This window comes from Ranitomeya imitator, chromosome 6, assembly GCF_032444005.1.
Source record: "Ranitomeya imitator isolate aRanImi1 chromosome 6, aRanImi1.pri, whole genome shotgun sequence".
NCBI lineage: Eukaryota > Metazoa > Chordata > Amphibia > Anura > Dendrobatidae > Ranitomeya > Ranitomeya imitator.
This window is the reverse complement of record NC_091287.1, coordinates 86,774,335-86,789,180: the sequence shown is the minus strand read 5'-3', so window position 1 is coordinate 86,789,180 and position 14,846 is coordinate 86,774,335. Positions and strand designations below refer to the sequence as shown.

The following is a 14,846-nucleotide window of genomic DNA, read 5'->3' as shown; positions in this document are numbered from 1 at the left end:
ATTGGCTATAATGGAAGCCTATGGACGCAGGATCCGTCGCTGACTGTCAAAAGCAGGAATCCAGCGACGGGTTCCATGTTTTGAAACTAAGCATGCGTCGAAGAATTTCCAGTCAGGGAAATTCTCTCTTGCTCTTTTTTTTTTCTATTGATACTGCCAATTGCAGCATTAATAGTAAAAAGATATAATGTTAAAAAAAAAATTAAAAAAAATAAAAAAACGCAATATTCTCACCTTCCAGCGCACAGCGTTACTAATGCTCGCGATGCTCCCGGCAGCTGCCGTTCCCAGTAATGCCTTGCGTTACAATGACTCGATGACGTTGCGGTCTCGCGAGACCGCTGAGTTATCAGAGGTCATTGTGACGCAAGGCATTACTGGGAACGGCAGCTGCCGAGAGCATCGGTAACGCTGCGCGGGACGCTGGAAGGTGAGAATATTGCGATTTTTTTCTTTTTAACATGGGTTGTGTTGTGTATGCGTTTTCGCAGCAGAAAACCGTTGCGAAGACGCATGCACTACAGGTGCACATAGCCTCGACGGGTCCCTCAGAAAAACGGGCCCAGTGCACCCGTTTTTTAACAATCTGCACAGGATCCGTCATTTCAACATTTTGACGGATCCTGTGCAGATTGTAAAAACGGAAGAGTGAAAGAGGCCTAATACCACATGTATCATTGGCTTACAGCTGAGGTACTGCCGATTGCAGAATGCTCCTGCCAAGGGCAGCATCTGCAGAAGATAGAGAATATGGTAGTGCTTTGTAAAAGTATGCAAGCTGGACCAAGTCGCAGCTTTGCAGACCTGTTGTGCTGAATGGCCCAAGAGGCGCCCACTGATCGAGTTGAATGCGCCTTAATCCTTGCTGGGACAGGAGTGTTCCTGACCCGGCAGAATTCACGAATAGCCAAGCGAATCCACTTGGCTAGTGTGGCCTTTGAAGTGGCTTGACCCTTCCTATGCCGAACAGGACATCTGACTTGCGGAAGGGAGCCGTCCGTGAGATGTACCGTCGAAGAGCCCTAACCACATCAACAGTGTGGATAGCTTTCTCGATACGATGGACTGGAGCCGGACAGAATCAAGGCAAAACAATCTTCTCATTGACGTGAAAAGAGGAAACAGCTTTGGGTAGGAAAGAGGGGGAAATCCTCAAGACTGCCTTATCTGGATGAAAGATCAGGAACGGGGTCGGCAGGATAGAGCTGCCAACTCCGAGACTCGTCTGATTGACGTAATCACCACTAGAAAAAACACCTTCCAGGAATGAAAGGTTAGAGAGACGTCCTGCAGTGGTTCGAAAGGAGCCTCCTGAAGAACTCTGAGAACCAAATAAAGATCCCATGAATCCAACGGCATTTTATAGGGAGGCGTCACAAGGGAAACTCCCTGAATGAACGTCTTAACCGGTAATCTGGAGGCAATTTTGCATGCTCACGCTTGTCCTTTGAGCGAACTAAGTGCGAGACCCGACTCTAATCCTGATTGGAGAAATTCCAATATGGAAGGAATGGAGAACACCAGAGGAGATCGTCCACGGGCGTTGCACCATGAGAAGAAGATTCGCCAGGTGCGATGGTAAATGCGCATGGACACGGCCTAGCACTGGTGGAGAACACCTCAGGAGAGAATCCAGCTTGGGCTAAAATCCAGGATTCAATGGCCACGCCATCAAAGACAGGGCACCGGAGTTCTGGTGGTAAATCGGGCCCTGTGAGAGTAGATCCATGCGATCTGGTAGCCGCCAGGGGACGTCGGCAACCAGTTGAACTAGTTCCGCGTATCATGCCCGGCACGGCCAGTCCGGCGCGACAAGGATCACTGGTACCCCCTCTGCTATGATTTTCTTGATGACCCTTGGGAGCAAGGGGAGAGGGGGAAAGATTTACGGGAGCCGGAATTGATGCCACGGCAGAACTAAGGCATCTGCTCCGACGGCACGTGGATCGAGTGATTGGGCAATGAACTGGGGAACCTTGTTGTTTAGCCTTGAGGCTATGAGATCCACATCCAAAGTCCCCCGGCGACGACAAATCTGCTGAAAGACTTCTGGATGAAGAGAACACTCTCCCGAGCCGAGGCCCTGGCGACTGGGAAAGTCCGCCGCCCAATTCTTCACACCCAGGATGTGGATCGCTGAGATGGGCGAATGGTTGCTCTTGGCCCAACGGAGGATGTGACTCACTTCGTGCATGGCCGTCCTGCTGCGAGTTCCCCCTTGACGGTTGATATACGCCACTGCTGTGGCGTTGTCGGATTGGATCCTGATGGGGTGACCTGCGAGGAGATGGTGAAAACTGAGTTAAGCAAGTCTGATCGCTCGTATTTCCAAGATATTGATTGGAAGACGCGACTTTCGAGTGGACCAACGACCCTGTGCCGTGTGGTGGCTGAAAACTGCACCCCAGCCCAAAAGGCTGGCGTCGGTGGTCACCACTAACCAGTGTACTGGGAGAAAGGACTTCCCTTTGTACAGGGAGGACTTCAGAGTCCACCACCTGAGGGTCTGCCTGCCCCGCAGAGACAGACGGAAACGACGGTCGAGAGAAAACGGTTTTTGTCCCAGGCCAACAGCAGCGCATGTTGCAAAGGACAGAGATGGAACTGTGCGAATGGAACCGCTTCCATCGCTGCTACCATTTTCCCGATAACGCCCGTGCTGAAACTAATGGAGTAAGGGGCAGGGCGGGAAAGACTCCGTGCTCCTTGTTGTAAGGCCAAAGCCTTATCTGGAGGGAGAATAGCCAACCCGTGGGAAGTGTCCAGGATCATTCCCAAGATGGAAATTCATTGAGCCGGTACCGAAGATGACTTTTTCGAAGTTTATTTTCCAGCCCAGGCGAGAAAGAGTATCCACCGTGATACCGACTGACTCCTCGCAAGCTGGATGGGATGGGCCTTTGATCAGTAGGTCATCCAGATACGCAAGTACCACCACTCCCAAAGCGTGAAGAATGGTCATGACAGCTGCCATGACCTTGGTGTAGACTCTGAGGGCGATAGCAAGATCAAAGGGAAGGGCGACAAACTAGAAGTGTTCCTTGCGATACGCGAAGCGTAGGAACTTTTGATGAAAAAGAAAAATTGGGATGTGAAGGTAAGCATTAGTGATGAGTGAGTGTACTCGTTGCTCGGGTTTTCCAGAGCACGCTCGGGTGGTCTCCAAGTATTTGTTAGTGTTCGGAAATTTAGTTTTCATCGCCTCAGCTGAATGATTTACAGCTACTAGCCAGCTTGATTACACGTGGAGATTTCCTAGCAACCAGGCAACCCCCACAAGTACTCAGGCTGGCTAATAGCTGTAAATCATTCAGCTGTGGCGATGAAAACTAAATCTCCAAACACTAACAAATACTCAGAGACCACCCGAGCAACGAGTATACTCGCTCATCACTAGTAAGCATCCTTGATGTTTATGGATGCTAGGAACTATCCTTTTTCCATGGATGCGATGACAGAACAGAGAGATTACATTCTGAAGCGTCGAACCTTGACAAAGTTGTTTAACAGCTTTAGGTCCAGTATAGGCCGCAGTGATCCGTCCTTCTTTGGAACCACAATAGGTTCGAGTAAATCCCCCTGAACCTTTGGTCCTGAGGGACCGGATTAATGACTGTCCCTTCGTAGCGCCTGTACGGCCTGTTTTGTGAGGCGAAGACTGGAAAAAACATGTCGCGGGAGAAGAAAACTCATTTTGTACCCGGAGGGCACCAGCTCTCTGACCCACTCGTCGTGAATAACCGAGAGCCAGGCTTGAAGGAACGAAAGTAAGTGACCGCCTACTTTGTCGATGTCTGCTGGATGTTGCGACGAGTCATTGTGTAGAAGATCTAAGGGATCTGGTTCCCTTAGAGCCAGATGACCTCGGTCTGGATTCCCAGGTACAGTTAGGTCTGTATGAGACCTGGGAACCTCTTGTCTCCACGCGGAGCTCGTCCTGATCCAGAAGAGAAGGTTGTAAAAGACCAACTGGAGTTGTTGCGAAAAGGCCGGAACCGAAGCTGTTGTTAATTCCAAAACGGCCGGGTAGGCCTTTGTTGAAGAAGAAATTTACTCTTTTCTCCGGTAGCGTCAGAAATAATTTGCTACAGTTTCTCTCCAAATAAAACGACCAGCTTGGTAAAGCAGAGAAGTCAACGATTTTTTGGAAGCAGAATCTGCTCACCAATCTCAGAGCCACAGGGCCCTTCTGATGGAGACTGCATTTGCAGTTGCCTGTGCAGCGCAATTGGCCGCATCTATCGAAGCATATGAAGTCCCCGGCTTGAGCTATCTGTCTAGCGAGTTTGGCCGCCTCCGGGGGGGGGGGGGGGGGAAAGATTGCTGTTGTGGATGGTTTCAGTTAACACCTCTGCACAAGCAACCATTGCTTTAGCCACACAAGTCGCGGCGAAGGATGGAAAGAGTGCTGCTCCTGAAGCCTCGAAGACAGAGCGAGCCAGGTAGTCAATTTGACAGTCAGTAGGGTTTTTGACTGAAGCACCGTCAGACAAAGATAGGAGTGTTTTGGATGCGAGACGCGATATGGCAGGATCCACTGAAGGGGACTAGAGCCAATCCTTCATTAGATCCGGAGCAAAAGGATATTTGGACTCAATAGGCATTTGACCCGTGAACCGTTTATCTGGGCGGTTCCTGTGTTTCTGCACAATGTCATTAAACTCAGGATGATTGGCAAATATTTTTTGGACGCGTTTAGTCTTCTTAAAAGGCACCATGTGTTCTGGAGTGGATATGGATTCCTCGTCCACCATCAGGGTCTTGTTGACCACCTCGAGGAATCCTGGATTAAAACGAAGCATCAGACTCGTATTCAGAGTCGTGTGCGATGCGACCCTCAGGAGAAGGGGAGCGAGAAATTCAGCTCGCAGATGCCGAAGAACGAGCATGATCAGGGGACGCGACATGGGTCCTTTTTCTGGAGACCTAAGCACTCTGTGACTGAGTACGCCCCCTGCTGGTGGACGGTTCCATACCGTCGCCAGAGTCCACCGCGGTCGACAAAGACTTTCTGACTTAGGGAGGGTCCCCGGAGAGAGTCTACAGGTCCTTCTCAAAAAATTAGCATATAGTGTTAAATTTCATTATTTACCATAATGTAATGATTACAATTAAACTTTCATATATTATAGATTCCTTATCCACCAACTGAAATTTGTCAGGTCTTTTATTGTTTTAATACTGATGATTTTGGCATACAACTCCTGATAACCCAAAAAACCTGTCTCAATAAATTAGCATATTTCACCCATCCAATCAAATAAAAGTGTTTTTTAATAACAAACAAAAAAACCATCAAATAATAATGTTCAGTTATGCACTCAATACTTGGTCGGGAATCCTTTGGCAGAAATGACTGCTTCAATGCGGCGTGGCATGGAGGCAATCAGCCTGTGACACTGCTGAGATGTTATGGAGGCCCAGGATGCTTCAATAGCGGCCTTAAGCTCATCCAGAGTGTTGGGTCTTGCGTGTCTCAACTTTCTCTTCACAATATCCCACAGATTCTCTATGGGGTTCAGGTCAGGAGAGTTGGCAGGCCAATTGAGCACAGTAATACCATGGTCAGTAAACCATTTACCAGTGGTTTTGGCACTGTGAGCAGGTGCCAGGTCGTGCTGAAAAAATGAAATCTTCATCACCATAAAGCATTGACCCTGTCCTTGATGAAACACAGTGGACCAACACCAGCAGCTGACATGGCACCCCACACCATCACTGACTGTGGGTACTTGACACTGGACTTCAGGCATTTTGGCATTTCCTTCTCCCCAGTCTTCCTCCAGACTCTGGCACCTTGATTTCCGAATGACATGCAAAATTTGCTTTCATCAGAAAAAAGTACTTGGGACCACTTAGCAACAGTCCAGTGCTGCTTCTCTGTAGCCCAGGTCAGGCGCTTCTGCCGCTGTTTATGGTTCAAAAGTGGCTTTACCTGGGGAATGCGACACCTGTAGCCCATTTCCTGCACACGCCTGTGCACGGTGGCTCTGGATGTTTCCACACCAGACTCAGTCCACTGCTTCCTCAGGTTCCCCAAGGTCTGGAATCGGTCCTTCTCCACAATCTTCCTCAGGGTCCGGTCTCCTCTTCTCGTTGTACAGCATTTTCTGCCACATTGTTTCCTTCCAACAGACTTACCATTGAGGTGCCTTGATACAGCACTCTGGGAACAGCCTATTTGTTGAGAAATTTCTTTCTGGGTCTTACCCTCTTGCTTGAGGGTGTCAATGATGGCCTTCTTGACATCTGTCAGGTCGCTAGTCTTACCCATGATGGGGGTTTTGAGTAATGAACCAGGCAGGGAGTTTATAAAAGCCTCAGGTATCTTTTGCATGTGTTTAAAGTTAATTAGTTGGTTCAGAAGATTAGGGTAATAGGTCGTTTAGAGAACCTTTTCTTGATATGCTAATTTATTGAGACAGGTTTTTTGGGTTATCAGGAGTTGTATGCCAAAATCATCAGTATTAAAACAATAAAAGACCTGACAAATTTCAGTTGGTGGATAATGAATCTATAATATATGAAAGTTTAATTGTAATCATTACATTATGGTAAATAATGAAATTTAACACTATATGCTAATTTTTTGAGAAGGACCTGTATTGCTTTGGCCAGGGAAGCCATAGATCGTGACAGGGAAGCGGCCCACTCAGGGGGACTAGGCTCAGCAGGGTCAGTGGCGACGGAAGGCAGTTGCACACAGGCCGGGTCACAATCCGTGCATAACGAAGTACTGTGTGCACGTGGAAAAGTAGTATTGCAAGTGGCACATGAGGTAAAAAAAACACTTTTTTGTTAACCCGTTTGGTCTACTTAGATTCAGACATAGTGTGTGTGTCTTAAAGTTAAAGGCAGAGTATGCGCTATAGGTGCAGAGAAAGGGTTAAGCTCTCTTCCAGAGGCTGATGCAGCTTACCCAGGGTCCTGTGCCTGTGTCCCCGAGGAAGGATTCGGTAGTCTGAAAGAAGCACAAAGAAGTTCAGTGGTCCTGTCGCGTTGAGGGGCTGTCAATCAGCGTGATCCCACCGCAGATGCCGGAAAAAAACATTGCCCCCGAGAGTAGCAGGGTGCCTCTCGTTCAGGACGAGAAGCGCCAGGAACGTGGGCGGAGCTCCGGCGCCATGTAAATTGCAGCGTAATCCGGCTAAAAGCCAGGGACTAAATTTCTGGGGCCTGCCGGCTGAGAAAGAAGGGGGCCGCGATGATACACCGGTCAACTGCCACTGGCACCAAGCCAGCGGCTCCTCTCCCCAGGGACCAGGACACGCACCATCCTCTCGCAGGGAAGCGCAAGGGGGCTCATTCACAGAGGGGATGTAGCAGAGCCAGAGCTGTGCAGCACCTCCTGTAATTCTAAGGGTATGAGCTCAATCCAGTCTCCCTATAGCGGGGGATGGAGAGGACCCTCTGTCCATCTTCCCCAGCGATCATGGGGCTGTAGTAATGCCAATAGGTGGGGGCCTCTGTCCATCCAGCTGTGGTTTTTCTCGGCCCCGGAGAGGAACATGAATGGGAAAAACTCCATGTGCTCGCCGTCTTTCAGGGGTGGGGAGATCAGGACCATGAAGGAACCGTCGTCCTAGGGTGAGATTAGGAGTACCCCAGTCGTCGCAGGAGAGGGTACAGGGAGACATACTTCGCGTTCTCGCCTGTTGATGGATCGGGGGAGAACGGACCCTTGAAAGGAATCCGTCAACCCCTTCACTCCATTAATTAAAAAATAAAGATTTACAGAAAAAAAGGAAAAAAAAAAATAAAAATGTTGGGGTCTGAAACAGACCCAAGTGCCTCCTACAGACACTAAGCGAGAACTGGTTGAACCTCAGCCAGAGAGAGGGTGTATACTGCAGAGGAGGAGTTAATCTTCCTTTCTGTGTTCACTTAGTGTCTTCCTAGTGGCCGCAGCATAACACCCATGGTCTTGTGTCCCCCAATGAGGCGCAGGAGAAAAACAATTTGAAAATGGTGCCGCCCGCACTGTAGCAGCTATCAGTGTATTCGTGATCCGATAGCTGCTACTGCGTATGCGCTGGCGGTGCCATCTTACTGAAGAAAAAAAAAATTGCTCCTCCAAGATGGCGCTGCCCGCACCTGCACAGTAGCAGCTCTCGGCGTTTATCGCTGTGATCCGAGAGCTGCTGCTGCTCAGGCACGGACAGCGCCATCTTGGATGAGGATTTTTTTTTCTCCAGTCAGATGGCGCATGTGCAGTAGCAGCTATCGGATCACAGCTAGACACCTATAGCTGCTACTATGTCGGCACCATTTTCAAGTTTCTCTCAGGAGCACCACACACACGTATGTCAGAGAAAGAAGAGCAGGGATTTTAAAAATGAAAAAGAAAAAAAACAACAACAACCAGCCGACAAAAAAGTGCACCTACCTTGGGGCTTCAAAATTGTTCACTCCAAAATGTTCCTTGGGTGCGTCGCTGACACATCGGGGGAACATGGGTAAAGCTTTTGGCTCACGCATGCGAGGTCTTTCCATGTTTCTTGATTGCCATGGAAAGTGCAACGGCGCATCCTTTGTTTCCAGAGCACCGTTTGGAGAGCCACTTAGTTTACACCTCACTGCAAAACCCTTTTTAGACACTTCTTCTCCTACATCCAGATCATCATGTGACACCTGGACAACAACAGTGCCATCTTTGTAGATTGCCTTTTGCTGCACAGATATTTGTTTGTCACATACAAGTTGGGTTAAAAATTTTAAGCCCTGACAAGTAGAAAAAGAAAAAACGTGTAAAGCAACACTGCAACCAGTTCACTGCATATTAATAAGATTTTAGTATTGTGAAACATTTTAGGGAATGTGGTAAGATAACATCTCAGCCTTTTATTACGCTCACTTTACTCACCTGTAAATGGAGCTCCATGCACACCCGCCCTAAATACTGTATATTGTTATGTTTGTGTGTGTGTGTGTGTGTGTGTCCAATAGGAAACACGATAAATTAAAGAAAATCTTTCACTGGATTACTTAACTTAAGCACCTGTTCTAAGTATTCTGGAATGTTTTTTTCCCTTTTCTTCTGTGCCCCTCATTTACAATGCTATACCCACCCGGTAATAAAGATGCCAGGGCAGCGGCAACTGGAGGAGGTGCTCAACATACATGTTAAAAATCCATTAAAAGGTCTTTAAGTTACATATAGAAAACTTTACTTAAAGAAAAAAACTGAGTTCTATCACACCAGAGGTTATGACATGACAAGTGGCAGTAACTATCTCACCTGTTCAATATCTGAAGTGTTCTGAAGCTGAAGCCCCCAAAATCTATATTTCTGAGCAATAGGTGGTACTTGTAATTCCTCTGGAAGCTCAACAATGCTGGATGTAGCTAAAACCTCGGAGTTTCCATAGTCAATATAAGTGACAGAACACTACAGAAATAAAAAATAAAAACAGGATTTTTGATTATTTACCGTAAAATCTGTTTCTCGGAGCCATCACAGGGGGACACAGGAAACCATGGGTGTATGCTGCTGCCACTAGGAGGCTGACATTATGCAAATAAAAAGTTAGCTCCTCCTCTGCATTCTACACCCCACCAACAGGAAGTAGGATATTCAGTTAGTGAGAAAGCAGTAGGAGAAGCAACATGTAAAAGAGGAAGGAAACTCAAACTTTAACAATATAACACAATAAATAGAGCTGTTTAACCTGGGAGGGTGCTGTGTCCCCCAATGAAGGCTCCGAGAAACAGATTTTACGGTAAGCAACCAAAAATCCTGTTTTCTCTATCGCTTCATTGGGGGACACAGGAAACCATGGGACGTCCCAAAGCAGTCCGTGGGGAGGGAACAGCAGTAAACTCCAATCAGATCGGAGAAAATCACCACTGTCGCCTGCAAGGTTTTACTACCTAAGCTGGCATACGCCGAAGCCAGACATGGACTCTGAATTTTTTTTTTCTTATTTTTGCGAACATGTGGAGGACAGATCATCACTTTGTAGAAGTGCAGGGCGGAGGTCCTAGGTGTAATGCCAGGAGGCGCCCACTGCCCTGGTAGAGTGCGCCTTAAACCCGGATAAAGGAGCTCTGCTCTGACCTGGAAAACCTAAAAATTGTTGACCGGATTTAGAGAGCATTTGTTGACCTGGAGGCCAGAGGGCCTCTCTACGCCGAGCTTGTATACTGAAGGGGGGTTCACCTTAGCTGGATAGAAGCACGTCGCCCTGGCCAGGTAGCCTGATGAGAGAACGCTACGAAGGATGAGTCCGAGCCGGACAAAAGGAAGGGGATCAAGAATGATGGACAGAGCCATAGAGAACCTCGGCAAGGTAAGGGAAGGGAAGAGCACTGAACCTGTGATGCACTGATCCTGTGATCCACAGAACATGGAAAACTGCAGCCACAGACTCTGCGAGACTATGGGAATGGTTGAGAGCACGAAGGGAAAGCTATAAAATGAAAATGGACCCGCCCCTCGCAAAAAGCAGGAATCTCCGATGTCCTGAAGAAATGAGGACCTGGATAAAGGCTTCCATAGGACAAAGGAAATACACATGTGGTTCCCAGGAACCAATTACTGAACGAAGAGATTTCATCCTGAAAGACAAGGATCGTCGAGTCACGCTGAGGGAAAAAGAGAAGAAAAAAAACACCAGAACGACGAGGGTTAGTCTGAGGAAGAAGAGAGCTTGTCCCTCCGGTGACCTCCTTAATAATTTGGTTCAACTTGGAGTAAAACCAACGGGAACCTTGGAAAGACAAGTTGGTGAGGAACTTCTATGAGGATAAATTCGCCTGCCACGCCTTAAGTGAAATGGTCCATCAGAAGGCCACGATATTGCTGGATGTCAAAGTAGCAGGGGCATCCGAGGAGGCAGATACCATGTACTTCCCTGCAAGAGTAAGTTGGTCCGCAAGGACAGGCATTTCCTCCGATCAGACTTCAGAAAGAAAGCACAGATGGAGCCGCTTAGCCCATGCTTCTATAAACTTTCCTGCCCAGGTGGAGACAAAGGCAGGGCACAATGTAACGGTGGACATTTCAAGGTTGACCTTGCCAAGGACAATTAGTCTGCCGTTGGTATGCTTGAGTGATGCTCTCTCTGGGAGAGGAGGACTGTATCGGTGGAAAATCTGGAAACCGGAGGGTCCATAGATGGAGAAGTGATCCAGTTCGCAGTGAGCTCAGGAGAGAGGGAATATAGGAAACCGTGAGGCTTCCCTCTTTGGAAACGGCTGGACTAAGGATTCCGAGAAAATGACAAGGAAAGACAATTAAATTGAATTGACAAAGAAAGATTTGAGAGTAGGGTACTGCGAACCTGCTAGAGGGGAAAACGCTGAAGACGTACTGAAGGGGACCTCGGGTGGAACCCTGGGTCTCAACCCAGCGATGTAGGCCCTGTTACATCAACAAAACGGCTCAGAAAAGGAGAACCGTTTGAAGAGACAACCTCTTCCCCGTCTAAGCAGATATAAAGTAGACTACCGGACGACTTTGCAGACTCAGATCAATCAGGAAGCTAAACTTAAGCGTATAGGGATGAAGATTGTTATAAGGGACTATGGAAAACGTTGTCTAGATGGGCATTGGGAGGCACAATAGAATATTATTATTATTATTATTATTTATTGTTATAGCGCCATTTATTCCATGGCGCTTTACATGTGAGGAGGGGTATACATAATAAAAACAAGTACAATAATCTTAAACAATACAAGTCATAACTGGTACAGGAGGAATGAGGACCCTGCCTGCGAAGGCTCACAATCTACAAGGGATGGGTGAGAATACAGTAGGTGAGGGTAGAGCTGGTCATGCAGCGGTTTGGGCGATAGGTGGTTACTGCAGGTTGTAGGCTTGTCTGAAGAGGTGGGTCTTCAGGTTCTTTTTGAAGGTTTCGATGGTAGGCGAGAGTCTGATGTGTTGTGGTAGAGGGTTCCAGAGTAGGGGTGATACGCGAGAGAAATCTTTTTATACGATTGTGGGAAGAGGAGATAATAGGGGAGTAGAGTAGGAGATCTTGTGAGGATCGGAGGTTGCGGGTAGGTAAGTACCGGGAGACGAGGTCACAGATGTATGGAGGACACAGGTTGTGGATGGCTTTGTACATCATGGTAAGGGTTTTGTAGTGGAGTCTCTGGGCAATGGGGAGCCAGTGAAGGGATTGACAGAGGGGAGAGGCCGGGGAATAGCGGGGGGACAGGTGGATTAGTCGGGCAGCAGAGTTTAGAATAGATTGGAGGGGTGCGAGAGTGTTAGAGGGGAGGCCACAGAGCAGGAGGTTGCAGTAGTCAAGGCGAGAGATGATGAGGGCATGGACTAGGGTTTTTGCAGATTCATGGTTGAGGAATGAACGGATTCGTGAAATATTTTTGAGTTGAAAGCGGCAGGAAGTGGAAAGGGCTTGGATATGTGGTTTGAAGGAGAGATCAGCGTCAAGGATTACCCCGAGGCAGCGGGCTTGTGGGACTGGGGAGAGTGGGCAGCCATTTACTGTAATGGATAGGTTCGTTGGGGGGGTCGCGTGAGATGGGGGAAAGATGATGAATTCTGTTTTGTCCATGTTAAGCTTTAGAAATCTAGTGGAGAAGAAGGATGAAATAGCAGACAGACATTGAGGGATTCTGGTTAGAAGGGAGGTGATATCTGGTCCAGAGATGTAGATCTGTGTGTCGTCAGCGTAGAGGTGATACTGAAAGCCATGAGATTCTATGAGCTGTCCCAGGCCAAAGGTGTAAATGGAGAAGAGCAAGGGCCCAAGAACTGAACCTTGTGGGACTCCGACAGATAGGGGGCGAGGTGAGGAGGTGGTGTGTGAGTGGGAGACGCTGAATGTCCTGTCTGTTAGGTATGATGAGATCCAGGATAGGGCCAAGTCTGCAATGCCAAGGGATGAGAGGGTTTGTAATAATAGGGAATGGTCCACTGTGTCAAAGGCAGCAGACAGGTCGAGGAGGAGGATAGAGTAGTGTCGCTTGCTCTTGGCGGTTAAGAGGTCATTGGTGACTTTAGTTAGGGCAGTTTCGGTGGAATGGTGTGACCGGAAGCCAGATTGTAGGCGGTCAAAGAGGGAGCAAGAAGAGAGATGGGAGGACAGTTCAAGGTAAACGTGTTGTTCCAGTAGTTTGGAGGCATAGGGGAGAAGTGATATAGGGCGATAGCTAGATACAGAGGATGGGTCAAGAGAAGGCTTTTTGAGGATAGGTGTAATGGAGGCATGTTTAAAGCTTGAGGGGAAAACACGAGTTGTTAGTGATAGGTTGAAGAGATGGGTTAGGGTTGGGATGAAGACTGTTGTGAGGTTTGGGATGAGGTGGGATGGGAGTGGGTCAAGTGCACAGGTGGTGAGATGCGATCTTGAGAGTAGAGTGGAGAGTCGATCTTCTGTAATGGTGGAGAAGTTGGTTTTGGAGGTGGAGGGCTGGGAAATCGGGAGGAAGGGCTCTGGGGGTTGTTGACCAAAACTGTCTCTAATGCTATCAATCTTCTGCTTGAAAAATGAGGCAAAGTCTTCAGCGGATATAAGTGGGGAGGGAGGAGGTGCTGGGGGACGGAGGAGAGAATTGAAGGTGTTGAATAACTGTTTAGGGTTGTGAGAGAGAGAGGATATGAGAGATGAGAAGTACGTTTGTTTAGTTGTGGCGAGTGTGGTCTTGAAAGTAGTGAGGGACTGTTTGAATGCGATGAAGTGCTCGTTGGAGTGGGATCTTTTCCATCTGCGCTCAGCAGCCCTGGAAGCTCGCCTCAGGTCTTTGGTCAGGCTGGTGTGCCAGGGCTGTCTGTTGATTTTGCGAGCTTTGGTATGTGTAAGTGGGGCAGCAGATTCCAAAGCTGCAGCTATTGTGGTGTTATATAGAGCAGCAGCGTCATCCGCATTGTGTAAGGAACTTATGCCTGTGAGGGGGAGGAGGGATTCAGAGAATGAATGTAGGTCAAGATGTTTAAGATTTCTGCGAGGGTGTGAAAGTTTGTGGGGTAGGGATTGTAGACATGGAGTGGAGAGAGATGAGAATGTGAGAAAGTTGTGGTCAGAGAGTGGAAGAGGTGAGTTAGAGAGGTTAGATAGAGAGCAGAGGCGGGTGAAGATGAGGTCCAGTGTGTGACCATCTTTGTGGGTGGCTGCAGAGGACCATTGAGTGAGGCCGAAGGAGGAAGTGAGAGTTAGAAGTTTAGTGGCAGCTGAGAGGGAAGTGTCAATGGGGATGTTGAAGTCACCCATGATGATAGTGGGGATGTCCGCAGAAAGGAAATGAAGTAGCCAGGTGGTCAAAGAAGGTGGTGGCTGGCCCTGGGGGGTGGTAAATGACAGCCAATTGGAGGTTGGTGGGAGAGTAGATGCGCATAGAGTGCACCTCAAAGGAAGGTAGGGTAACAGAGGGTGGCAGTGGGATTGGGGTGAAGGAGCAGTTATCTGACAGGAGAAAACCAACTCCTCCGCCATGCTTGCTGCTGGGGCGGGGTGTGTGGGAAAGGTGGAAGCCACCGTAAGAGAGTGCAGCAGGGGAGACTGTGTCAGAAGGGGTGAGCCAGGTTTCGGTGATGGCGAGGAAGGAAAGTTTGGTAGTAACAAAGAGATCATGGATGTAGGAGAGCTTGTTGCAGACAGAGCGAGCGTTCCACAGAGCTCCTGTTAGTGGGACAGGGGAGGCGGGGGCTGGGCGAATGGGTATAAGGTTAGAGAGGTTACGGAAGTTTGTGCTAGAGCGTGGATGGGAGGTAGAAATGATTGTGGGAATATGGTGAGGAGGACCAGGATTTGGAGAGATATCACCAGCAGTAAGAAGGAGCAGAGAAAATGTTAGCAAGTGGGAGCAGGAGAGGGCATGAGGTGGCTGTCTGTGCTTGGAGACAGAAGATTGTATGTTAAGGAACAGTTCTGTGG

The 14,846-nt window shown here is 48.4% G+C and overlaps 1 protein-coding gene across 1 annotated transcript in view; it reads right to left on the bottom strand.

Moving 5' to 3' along the window:
* STK31 (serine/threonine kinase 31) overlaps positions 1-14,846 on the bottom strand; it is a 160,961-nt gene that overhangs the window by 103,619 nt on the left and 42,496 nt on the right. The window contains exons 6-7 of the mRNA XM_069729864.1: positions 9,239-9,388; positions 8,387-8,721 (exon numbers count right to left, since the gene is read on the bottom strand). Of these exons, the coding sequence (XP_069585965.1) occupies positions 8,387-8,721; positions 9,239-9,388 (485 nt within the window). The remainder of the gene's footprint in view (positions 1-8,386; positions 8,722-9,238; positions 9,389-14,846) is intronic.